We start from the raw sequence: 12,912 nt of genomic DNA, 5'->3' as shown, positions 1-12,912 counted from the left end.
CCTAACTATCACAACGTAATTGCAGGGTGCAAACTTTGTCGTCCTTTCACACTCTCCTCCAGGGGATCTCCAGATCCTCGCCAACTGTGAGCAGACATGTTTTGCCCTCTTCACCTCACGAGATTTTTCATAATCTCACAAGGATTTGATTTTCTTTGCAATATGTTATACTGGACTAAAAATTAAACGACGCATTTCTTTTTTTTTGTCTTTCGTTAAACGCTACAAGGGGGTGAAATCACTATCAAAAGTAGAGCATGTCAAAGGACGATTTGGCAGTTACAACCACGAGATTAAACTGGAAAAGTTTTATCATAATGAGAAATGAAAAAATTAATTAGAAACTGCTAAATCACCCTTTCACGTGCCTTACTTTATACAGTGGCTTCATCCCCTTAACATAACGTATCACAAAACAAATGAACTTGGAGAAATCGACCTGAGATATCCTCCTTATGTTTGATTCATCGTTCATTTGGTCGATCATGGCTGTCGAGTGAAGAAAGCTTCGGCTCGTTTATCTTCTATCCTTAAAACTTTGACCCTCTGAAATTACGGAGCTAAGGATCAAAGCTGGCAACCATCGCACCTCAGCTCTGATCCTTGGCTCGTCTCTACTTCAGGAAGATCGTTACTCAGGACAACTGCATCGTCGTGGACGATCCTTATGTGGAACGAGTCAGCTCGTAGGACACCTTGGCGTGATAGCCGTTCTCGTCTACGCGGTACTTCACGTTCTGCACCCTTCCATCGGGTAAGAGGACGTAGTAACGTCCGTTCGTAACGAGGCCATCTCGAGCTTCTTCGTGACCGAAGTTGTTACCACTTTTGTAGTCCTTCACGTGGTATCCGAAGTCGTACTTGGCCGCATAGTCGACCTGAAAAGAAAAGCCCCAAATCAGGATTATTCGATAAGGAAATGGGTTAAATGTGCAATTAGTAGCCATCTTTACAAGATTCTGTAGCTTCTTATTCAACTTCCAATATCTTCAATTAAAGACACCAACATTCATGACTAAAATCCAAATGTTTTTGAAGCGAGTCGTCTTACTTGGTTCACTGAATTTATTGGCAAGTAACAAATATGGCTACGACTGGTACTAACGGTGATTCTGAAGGTTCTGACAACATTTTAAACACCAAGTACTTTCTCACCCCGCGATCGTTATCCTCTCCACTCTGTTCCGGCTGTCGAACCTCGTACTCCTCCCTAAGGATCCCACTTCTATGTTCTTCCGGGCGTTGGCGTTCCGTCGGAAAAACCGTCAGCGATTCCCGATGCTCTTCAACGACAGGAATATTCTTAAAACCACCCTCATTTAACGCGGATCTTGGTGTCGTGAATTCAGGCCCAGGAGTTCCGGGGCTTTGCTGAGTTCCAAGATCAAATATCGGCTCACCGGTTTCCCCGAAGTCCAACCCACCATTTTGGAACCCCAATCCACTCTCAGCAAGTCCAGAATTCACATCAACAGACGGAATCGGTGTTACAAAAGCCTGGTTCAAGGCCAGGGCGTTCTCAAGGTCCTCCTGCGGCTCGTTCACAGGACGATCCTTGTTCAGGATAAGGTTCAGGCCCTCGAGCTGCTGTTTTGGATTCTGACCCAACAACGCGTTGAGCGCCTCAACGGTCTTCCGCTCTTCGTCAACGGACCCAAACGGCGTCGGAAGGATCTTCGTCTCGTAGATGATCCTGGGTGGTGCATAAGCGACCTGTTTTGGGGCAATTGGTTTGAAGTTTGGCGAAGGTGGAGGCACCTTGTCGAAGATTCCTCTCAGAGCTGACAACTGAAACGGTTCCAAATCACTCAGAGCTCGCGACAAGTCAAATTGCACCGATTGCGGCCGTCTTCCATAGGCTGCAGCCGCGTGTATCTGGACAGGATTCAGCATCGCGAACCTCACCGGGTCCGCCGAATATTCCCTGCGTTCCGCAACTCGCCTTCCAGTTTTTCTCACCCCTTTATTTCCCTCCCCCCTGGAGCTCCGCTTGTTGTAAACAACGCTCCGCGACCTCGTCGCTGGTGGCATGTTTGTCGACTGCTGGTGTCTCGTGGTCACAAGAACCTCGACGCTCTTTCGTTGCCGGTTTTCAGGCTCCAAGTCGACGTCCATCCGGTCCGCAAGTACGTCAAGGTCTTTTCCCTTCACGTACATATCAATCGGTCTGAGTTCCCGCTTCCGGGAGACTTTCTTCACCTCTCGTTCTTCCGGTTTCACCTTTGGTTCCAGCTTCATCCCTCGGGCATTGACCAGGGACCCAATTACGTCGGTCAGGTAGGCGGAGAGATCAGTTTTGAACTCGGTTTTCTCCCTGGAGACTCTTTCGTCCAGGTCGTCCTTCGAGTAGACGCTGGAGAATATTTTCTTCGGTTCGACTTCCGGGCTGCTGGAGTTGCGGTGGTGGCTTCCTGGGCTCACAGGAACCATGCGCAGGAACTCGTGACTCGGTGAACCACCCAGCTCGAAATGGTCCTCCCTAACCTCCGCGGCGGCTTCTTTGTGACTGCAGTTCTCGTAATCGTCCAGCCGCCTCGTCGGCTCGATTCCTGGTTCGTTAGCGACTGACTGATTAGAGGCGGTTCTCTGATGCTGAGGAGGGTTCCTGGCTGTGCTGGGCAAACCGTCGACGCAGTCTTCGCTCCTGAACAATGCCAGGAAACACAGCATTACCTGCAACAACAATCGTTATCCTTAATTGATTGCAGAACGAGGGAGAGAAGCGGACGCTGCGGAAGCTCCGGAACACAAATTACGCGGCCGCATGATTCTTACTCGCTTTTTACAAAATTTGGGGAAAAAAGCAATTTGGAAAAAAAAGAGAAAGAAAGAAAATATGCTTTTGAGTGGCTCTCTCGACTGATGAACATTTTTCAACCCTTCTTCTTCTTTCAAGCTGTGAATCATTTTGTTTAATGTATTGAGGGTGTTTTTTTAACGTCGTTATTCTTTTCTTTTTTCGCATGTTTAATTTGCAAAAATGAATTACCAATATATATATATATATATAAAATATATGTATTATAATAGTACGTGACTTTCTATTCTATTTTCATTTCTTTGTTACTACAATCCTACAAATTGGTGCCTAGCTTGTTTACCTCTGTTGTGGTTTACTAGTATAATATTTATGATACTTACGTAAACTTTCGGAATTCAATAAATACGCTTAAATATACCCGGTGTCTAATAAATTATTAATTGTTAGCTTTAGTGAAGTCGAGCAACGGATCAACGTTGTGTCGGTTGCTTACAGTCTAGTATAAGAAAATTAATGATACAAGAAAGTTATGGAACCGAGGTTGAAAAAAATTACACCGGAGCTTTAATCCAGTTAAATTTTATGATTAAAAAATCTCCCCACAGCGTGAAAAAAAGAAGAAATCAAAACCCTCTCATTCTTATAAAAATAAAGAAAGTTAAAGTCGCCTGTTGATTATATTACAGTTAGAAAATTCACATAATTCTTCAATTTTTTTTTCATTCTCAATTAAACCATTTTTTATCCCTGTTTAATCGATAAGCTGGTTGATTTAACTCACAAATTAACTAACTGAAAATTGTTGTAAATGAATTTTTGACGCCAGAGTTTATCACAGGGTTTTAAAAAACTGACCATATAAGTATAAAAATTGAATATCATAACGTTACTCGACTATTGTAGGGACTAGTTTTGAGTCTAGGACGCGAAGCAGTCTAGCCTACATAATCCGCAAGCTTAATAATTAGCTCAATCAGCCAGAATCACGGCGACGCGACCGTTCTTGAGAGCAGAATTCTCGTTACCAGCGGACGACGCGGTCATTCTTCGCCATTTTCATTCTTAATTATAAACCAAGCGGCGCGCCACGAACTTCCGGCCCTCGATAACCGCTTCAATCCTTGAAGTGGATGGAAGAGGTGAACTAAAAGGGTTATTGAAGAAGAATTGAAAACGAATGAAGAAAAAAGAGTAATAAAAAAAAGAAAAAAAAATAATAATAATAATAATAACGAGAGAAATTATGGCGGGAAGTGATTAAGCGAGCTAATAACTCCTTAAGGAATAACGGGGCTAGACAGTTACACAAGGATCGGGGATGAAATAAGCGAGGGTGGAATTTTTCAACCAGCTAGCGTGTAACGCGACGTGATGAATTCCCTGCACCCTTTAAAAATTTGCTGAACGTGGGGCGAGACTTAAGCTCGATATCAAAGGGGCTAATTATTCACTCGGTATCTCGAGTCCACCACCGTTCGGCTTTTTAAAAAACAGGTAGAGGGTGGAATAGCTCAGTCGAATTAGGATTTGACATGGAAAAAAAATTGTCAGTAACGATTTTCCTTCGGAAATTATTTGGGGGGAGGGGGTAAGGAGGTTACTGGTGGCCTGCATTTTGGTTTTCGGGATTCGCACCCCATTGCTTCAGCCGCCATTTTAAACTTACTGAACAACTCGTTTATTTTGAATTTCACACGGAAAATGACAATTACCAAATTTGTTTGGAATAAAATTTTCTACAATTTTTCCCTAGGGTTGATTTTTTTTTTAATTGAGGTCTGAAAAGAGGGGGTGTAATTGTATTATAGCATCGTCACGTTTATTTTCATTTTACATTAAAAATGGTTATTACCGAAGTGGTTTGGAATAAAAAAAATTCATTTGGGAAGAAAAAAAAATTATCCCTTCCTTTCAGATCTTAATAAAAAAATATCGATCCTAGGGAAAAATCAATAAGAACCAAAATTATAGGAAATTTAATTCCAAACAAATTTGGTAATTGCCATTTTTCGTGTGACATTGAAAATAAATGAATTATTCAGTAAATTTAAGATGGCGGTTGAAGCAATGGGGTGCGAATCCCGAAAACCAAAATGTAAACTCCCAATTGCCCCCCCCCCCCCTCAACGAACTCCGAAGGAAAATCGCTACTTAAATTTTTTTTTGTGTCAACCCCTGTTTTGGTCTAATTCGACTCGCCTAGGAGGGGACGAGGGCGGAAAAGGAAACAGCGCGTATTTTCATCCCCGTAATCGCAAAGTTGTGTAGGTAACGTAAAAACGACGCAACTTAATACGCGACAAAACTTCATTACACCTAATTCATGACTGATTATATTTACGCCGTCTCTCTTGAAAGTAATCTAATTACTTTGGCAACTCGGAGATACTGATAAGCTATTGTTTTATGTACTATAGTTATTATCTAGAGTGGTTACGTTATACGTCTACAATAACGCTCAATTATCGCTGTGCCGTGCACTCCATTTTCTCTCTTTCTGTATTTTCGAGTCGCAGGATTTCAATTGAAGGTCCTTCGGCTGATCTTATAATTTTACACGCACGTACACACCTTCGACTTTAATTACACTTTGCTATGTGCTGGTCAAGTAGATTTGTTCAGCTACGGATATCCTGCTGCCCGATCTCCATATCTAATTAAAATTTTTTCGGAAATTTTTACAGTAAACTTTTTACAAATAATCTATCCACTTTCATATTTTTCTTGTACAGTGAAAGAAAAGACAAAAAAAAAAAAAAAAAAAAAAAAAAACAAGTAAGAAATTATAAAAAAATTGTATTCCATGGTTTCATGGGCACTTAACGGGGTGATTTCTTGACGCGCTTCATGTATTTAAATGAAACCAAAACTGAAATGTTTTTGTAATAAATAGCAAAACTTTAGCGTCAGTTTCATTCAAATTCATCAAGCGGATCAAGAAATCACCTCGTTGGGTGCTTATCTTTGGGGGTCGTTTTCATCCCTCTAAACCGTTTTTCCGTAGATATATAAAAAAAAAAAAAAACACGTGTCTCTTAGCTTTCAACGTTCTATAAAATACATGAGTTTCAACGAAATCAGAGGGGGACACTAAACTGATGTTCCTTGTCAGTTGGTTTTGGGATTTTGACGTTTTAAGTCTTGGGTCAGATATTATTGATGAATTCGGATCCTTAAATTTTCAAAAACCGCACGAGTCTAGCGTTTGGAAAGTCGAGTTTTTGACTCTTAGTTATTTTCGCAATTCAATATTTTGCCTTTCGTAATCTTGTACATTCGCAAATTCATTTATATTACAGATTTGGATTCGCTGGCGTTTCGAGCTAGGGTAAGCATAGAATACTAGAAGTCAGTAATCGACGTAAGAATTGCTGGATTTATCTACGATTGATTCAAATTATTAACGGCATATTAATTATTTTGTTCGTTACTTTGTACAGCAACTCCAATATCGACAAGTCGGTTACAACAAAACCACAAATGTTGTATGAATTACGTCAGTTCTTTGAAAATACAACTAACCCGAACGATTCTGGCCTGTAAGATAATATAATGATCTATGCATCAATAAAGCATGCTGATATGATTGCAAATCACTTGCGTAATATCTGACTTAAAACATTCGGGTGAAAGTAATAATCATGGGTTTAGCTTAATAACGAATTTTCAAAGACGTGAAATCTATTCAATAAGGTAGAAATTCGACCTACAGAGAAGTCAAACTGTAAAAATTCGAAGTAAAGCTAGCCAAAATTTAATGCCGTCAGAATGAATACGATTATAGTTAAATAATAGGAGAGAAGAGAAAAACAAAAATGAGCTAGTTGTATTGCCCGCCAATAAGTTCCAATGAGGTGGAATTGAAACGATTGAAAATTGAACAAATCAGATATTGTCATTTCAGATATGCCAACCATATTGGCTTTAATAGTTTCTTTGTGTTGATAAAAGAAATTTCATAACGCTATATTTGAAAAAAGTCTGACTGTTTGTTTATTCGTTAGAAATTGAAAACGAACCGCAGCTACTTTTCTTCTCGTCTTCCTACTTGTTTTCACTTGATATCGAGGGAGTTTTCACTTCTTGAACCCACAAGCCGATTTGGAAAGCAGTTATTTGAAATCGCTTGAAATGGATTGGAATTGATGACTTGAAATGACGTGTAAGCGTGTAAAATCGTTTGCAATCACGTAAAATCCCATGGAATCGCATGAGATTCGTTGAAATCGTGTGAAATAGAAGGTGTATTCACTCGTTGAAATTAGAATTCACTTTGGAAAGTAGTCACAGTCACTCTAAAATCGCTTGAAATCGTTTGAAATCATTTAAAATTATTGCAATCGCTCGTTACAACGAGCGTACAAATAAGTGTTCCAAAATCGTTTGAAAAATCATTATTCAAATCACGAGGACGAAATATCTGGCAGAGATTTACTGAAAGTTTGATAAGAATAAACGAAAGGCAGAATCTTTACCGCGTCTTCCGATATCGAGGTTAACTTATTTTTTCCTCGTTGTTATTCTCTTTCATTTTCCTTTGCATCGAGAAGATTGAAGATCCGGAATAATAATCTGCTATATCATCGTCCTATCTCGACGGACGCTGACACAAGGCTGATACATCAGCGTTTATGCGAAAGAAAGTTTGTTTGATGCCTTGAAGAAAAAAGAGAAACAAGAAAGAAAAAAATGGTAAGAATAAGTAAAAAAATAAATAAACGAAAGAATCGAGTTTGGCGAAAGACAGAGAGAGAGAGAGAGGGAGAGAGAGAGAGTGAGGAAATCAAGTTTAGTAGGAAAAAAAATGACGCATGAAATGGAAACCAGAAACGGAATTACAGTTTCGAACAACACCCGTCAGTCCGGAATATATTATCGTTTTACGTAACGTAGTTCGATCGAACTTCTGAAACGAAGAGAATTCACGCGTGTATCCGAATTCATTTTATGAAAAAATAGGTGCATTCAGAATTGAAAACTCAAAATTGAAAGATGGAAAGTGAAATTTGATATTTTTAATTATGGGTATTTTTTAACGTAGATTCAAATTTTTTGACACTAATTTCATTCAAAGACGTAATTCCAAAAATTTTGATCGACGTCGAGACTCTGCCGGGAATAACGAATCGCGTGTAGGATGGATTCTCATTGCTTTTCCCCACGCAGGAGCAAACAGGAGGCGCAATTTCGAATGGATCGAGTTACTCGAATATTCCGACAGTGCGCGAACCGCGTCGGAATACCTGATACGAATAGTGTTATAATTCCGTTTGTACAAAGAGCGTCGCGACGCTGGTTGAAAAATTAATGGAGCCTGGAAAGGTTCGGAAATTGGCTTTTTTTCTCCCTGACTGAAGTGAAAATTCGACGAGCAGTAAAAAGATGGCGAGAAATTAAATTTCAAAAGAATAGAGATGTCCTATTGGGGGTTAAAATTCCAAATTTGAGAATATCCGAAAGCGCCAAATTTCGATTTTTTTTCACCGGCGAAACTCAAAGTAACGAAGTCAAACTTTGAAGAAACATTAAATTTCTTAATGGTCCGAAACCCGACGCTCAAAGTTCCCAAATTGTAAAATTCCCAAAAGATAAAAATGAATTTTCACCCCTTTAATCTTTCTTTGTTTTGGATTATCGATATTTTTTCGTATTTTCTTATTTTTCACGCCCACTTGTTGAGCAAAACTACGCTGTGTGAGTATATTTCAATTTTCCGAATTTTACTCTATCGAAATTTGTAATTTCGGAACATTGCTGTTTCGTAAAAGCTTGACTTCAAAAATTAAAAAATTCGAAGTCAGGCACTTAAATAGAACTTTTCAAATTTCTCTTCATCATTTTTCGGATTGGAAAATTCGGAAATTTCTGGACCAGCTCTGGTTTTCACGAGTGAAATTTCGCTCCAGTTTAGGGGATGAAACCGCGAGAGGTTTAGGGGGGGGGGGGGGGGGGGAAACAACGATCCAATTTGTGCCAGGATGCGGGAAAAGCGGCCCGCGAAACCGCGACTTCAACCATGACAACGGGGTCAGCATATTCATTTCGTATCCCGGGAAGCTGTTGGTCCTTGAAGGAAATCGTCCTGAGAAGGAATTTCATTATTTCGGATCTCGAAGCATCGCGTCGTCGGTGAAGTTCGGTGATTATGAACGGAGTATTTAATTGCTCGGGAGTAGATTTAGCTCGTTGAAGAAAAAAGTGGAGAAACTTGGGTTATAAAGCTGCTCGATTAAAAACCTTGAATTGTTCTTCTCGTAATTGATAATTGCAATTGCACGATGCGCACGAGGAGAATAATTGCGCCAGTTCAAAGTTCTTGCGTTAGCTAAAAGTCAAATCTTAAAATGTCAAGCTCGTTGGTTAACAATTTTGATTGTCAATTAGCGTGGGTACACCGATTCTTTGCAACTTTTATCGCCTTTTTAATACCTCGTATGATTTGCCAATTCGATTGTTACTACTGTCGCAAAAGCAGGCCAATCATCCTAATCTTTTTGCAACCTTGATCATACGCTTGCACAATTTCTTTTTCAACTCTCTGCAACGTCTTTGACAATTATGTGTAGGTAATAACAATTACAGCGTTGTTAAAAACTTGCAATCGTTCTCGGTTCACGTCGATTGCTAATGTCTGTATAGTTAGCACCGCTTAAATAATCTGCAATGTCTTAAATTGAGATAAAAGAAAAGATAAAAAGAGAAAATTTCGTTTATCCCGAGAATAAAATTGATGAAAAGCTCACCTTGAAGATCAACATGATGCACGAATGAAAATCCCAGGAACGTGGCACAAACTGAGTCAAATCAACGGCTGATCTCCGTGGATCTTCTCCGCTTAACCGAATGCTTTGGAATGAACTGAAGGCGAAACTGTCCCCGAGTCGAAAGAGATTCGCGGCAGCAGCATCCCGACGTTTTTACTTTCATCCCGGTCTCTTGGTGGGCTTTCGAAGAGCCAATTCAAACAATGAACGACTTCCCACTGGCCGAAAGTCTCCCGCTTTCACGTCACGTGACTGCGAGGAACGACGCCGATTGGCTAACTGGTGAAAGAAGATTCTGCAAGGCTACTGTAAGGTCACGGCGAGAGGAGAGAAAGATTTCTCTTTCCACAGACGAATTATTGCAGCCGGACTCACTCCGAGGTTGAGGACCTTCGGATAAACCGCAGAAGAACGAAGCGAACGACTCGCCAAGCCGAGAGTCTTTGCATTTTAATATTTATGACCGCGTTACTTACGCTATTTGCAATTGTAATAAACGGTAATGGATGCCAGTATGCTTATAAGGCTGCTGACTTTTGAGATACGGGGCGCGGTCTGGACGCCCTTTTCCTCCCTCTTTCTCCATCTTTCTTCCAACCCTTCTCGTTGTCTTTACGCCCTGCATCGAGATAAATTTCCACTCCTGATTACCCTGCGTATTTTTCTTGACTATTTTCATTTATTATTATGTCAGAAAAATATTCATGTCCTGAATGTAAAACGGAAACTAGTTTTTTAGCTGAAATTAAAAAATCTAGGTACATTCTTTTTGAAATCTAACCACTTCTCAATCGTCAGGAATAAAATAATACCTCGAATAAATTTGACTTGATCAGATTTAAATCCTTCAGCAATTATTGCATTCTGATATCTCAAATCTCAGATCGCGAATATACTTTTATGCATTTTATACGCTTTATTTAAATGTGTGCTGGAGGATTGAAACAAGACTGAAAATATGTCTCAAACGATGAAAAGTATTTTCAAATGTGACAAGACTTTCCAGCACCTTTCGTTCCAGAGTCATCTGTTGAAACCGTTTCAAACCTGTTTATTTTTTTGATTATCTAAAACTCAACCCAAGTTTAAAATTCGAAATTCGATCAGAAAGATTTTGTTCAATTTTTTTTTTTTTTCATCTTCAGAAACAGGTATAACTGATCTCTCTGTTTCTGTATTAAATTGAATATCAAGCCTCTCACACGCATCTCTATTATCGCTGCAATGATTAATTGTATAAAAAATCCGTCTGCTTTCTGAGTCTATTAATTGCCATTTCTCTTCAAGGCCTGGAAACTCGGCGCTAATTTTTCGGTCCATTCTAATTCCAGCACTTTGCAATTTTACATTCGAATATATAGGGAGCGGAACGCGTGGAATCTGGCGGAGAGGCAAACGGCTGCCACTTTACAACGCGCGTTACAATTTACAAGTTGAATTAATTAACATTCTTCAAGAGTTTCAACCTTTTTCGGGAACTTGTGTACACCCTCACCCCTTCCCTCTCAGCGTTTATTAACACTCCACGGGACGCGGAGTAATTCGAGCTAGAAAAATGCTAACCCTTCGATTTCAGTCCGAATTAATTAATAAATCGTAGTAAAAGAGGCATCGTTACAATAATTTTTTAAATATATACTTATTATTTGAATTAAAAGAGAATGTAATCCGAATAATTATCGCGACGATAAATCTCTTTATTCAAACAAGGTCTCAAAATTGTCAATTTATTATCACAACGACATGAAATAGTCGCAATAGTTATAATATATAGGGTGTTCCACGCCAAATCGGACGGTTTGAAAAATTTTCATTTCTGATTTCCTTAATTTTTTGATATTCTTCAGTACCTCTGAAAAGAACCTTTCTGGTAAGTTTTGAGATTTTTTCAGTTACATAGCAAATTTAAAAAAAATGGATCTTTTTTTTGTTTGTTTTTTATTCATTACTTTTTCAATAATGGTCCAAATTTGAGTTTTTTTTTTGAGGAGGTGGCCTTTACGGAAAAAATACTACAAGAATATTCACAGTGTTTTTGATAAAAAATTTTGAGTTTGAAGTGTTGAATCGTGTTTTTGAAATTGAGTGTATCTTTTTTGAATTGATTTTTTGCGAACATTTTTTATTTTCAACTACTATTCTTTCGATAACTTTTGAGACTAGTCTGGTCGTGGGCCCTACATAATTACAATTTTTTTGATTTTTAAAAATATCTTAAAACTGAGGAAATCAGAAATCGAAATTTGTCAAACCGTCCGATTTGGCGTCGAAAGCCCCCTATACAACACAAAAATAATAATAACTCGTACTAGATCTTAAATTTTATGGTCACATCTGCAAAAGTGACTCTCAATTATTTTTAACCGAAAACAATATTTATTATCCACAGTAAAAAATGAAAATGTTGAAAACTAGAAACTTCACTCGATATCCTGTAATCCGAATAACCACGCCTCGATCTTCTTTCGAAATTAAACACTGTATAGTCAAGGATGATTTGCCGATTTACCAGCGCGCTATCAGAAAGCAGGTGAGAACCTTTCACCCCGTGCAGATTGTCACTCTTTGATGTATTAACAAACGCAGTCGTGTGAAGTACACTTATATACGTATATAGGCGCAAAATAATGGCTATGGGAACAGACGCAGCTGCGGACACAATTCCTTCCACCTTTTCTTCAAACACCTCCTCTCCTCTCCTCTCCTCTCCTCTCTGCGAAAGAGACTATTGTATTAGCGTGGTACAAAGGAACGTTATCGGAAACCAATATCGAGAAGTAATATTTTTCGAAAGCGCTTTTTTTCCTCTGTATGCTTCTCGTTTGTGCTTTCATTTCATCTCGTTTCGGCTGCTGCTAAATTTCGTCCACTATTGCGGCTGCTGCAAACTCATCTTATTATTGGAGGGGGGGGGGGGGTATCACAGGCCCCCATTGATATCTCAAAAACTTTGGGGGCAAAGTGGGCCCCCTAATATTTTTAAATAACAAGGGATAAGATAAACCACCTAAACTTTTTATTAAATATAAATTATTCAGAAATCATTTGCTCGAGTAATTGCACAGCTCGTAATGCGAAACGTTTCAAGTTGTGCTTTATTACTCTCGACTCGTCATTCAAAGTGAAATAATTTTCTGAACTTGAATTTATGATTACTTTCTCTTGAGAAAGCTAGATAATAATTTAACATAATTTTTTATATGGAAACTTAACATTTTATTCCGATTTAAGGCATTATTTTGTATAATCAAGTCTCCTTATTCGCCAATAAAGCCACTTTCTTAACCTAAAAGAAATTTTCAATATAAAAGATAGCGAAGAATTTACTCCCAGAAAAAGAACCCTTCAAATTCAAACTAATTAAAAAACAATTTTCTAGTTCGATAA

The 12,912-nt window shown here is 38.9% G+C and overlaps 1 protein-coding gene across 1 annotated transcript; it reads right to left on the bottom strand.

Moving 5' to 3' along the window:
- Positions 1-435: 435 nt before the first annotated feature.
- Positions 436-9,690, bottom strand: LOC124414590. Its single transcript, XM_046895567.1, has 3 exons — positions 9,505-9,690; positions 1,156-2,673; positions 436-878 (listed from the first exon to the last, which is right to left on the bottom strand). Exons 1-3 carry the CDS (start codon positions 9,517-9,519, stop codon positions 666-668), a joined length of 1,746 nt encoding a protein of 581 aa, XP_046751523.1. The 5' UTR covers positions 9,520-9,690; the 3' UTR covers positions 436-665.
- Positions 9,691-12,912: the final 3,222 nt, after the last annotated feature.

This window comes from Diprion similis, chromosome 14 (assembly GCF_021155765.1).
Source record: "Diprion similis isolate iyDipSimi1 chromosome 14, iyDipSimi1.1, whole genome shotgun sequence".
NCBI lineage: Eukaryota > Metazoa > Arthropoda > Insecta > Hymenoptera > Diprionidae > Diprion > Diprion similis.
The sequence above is the reverse complement of the archived record's forward strand: the minus strand, read 5'-3'. Positions and strand labels throughout refer to the sequence as shown.

Excerpts from the sequence above, each read along its gene's own strand:
- LOC124414590 (XM_046895567.1), bottom strand. Across the intron at positions 879-1,155 it reads GAGAGGATAACGATCGCGGG|GTCGACTATGCGGCCAAGTA; the intron begins GTGAGAAAGTAC and ends TTTTCTTTTCAG.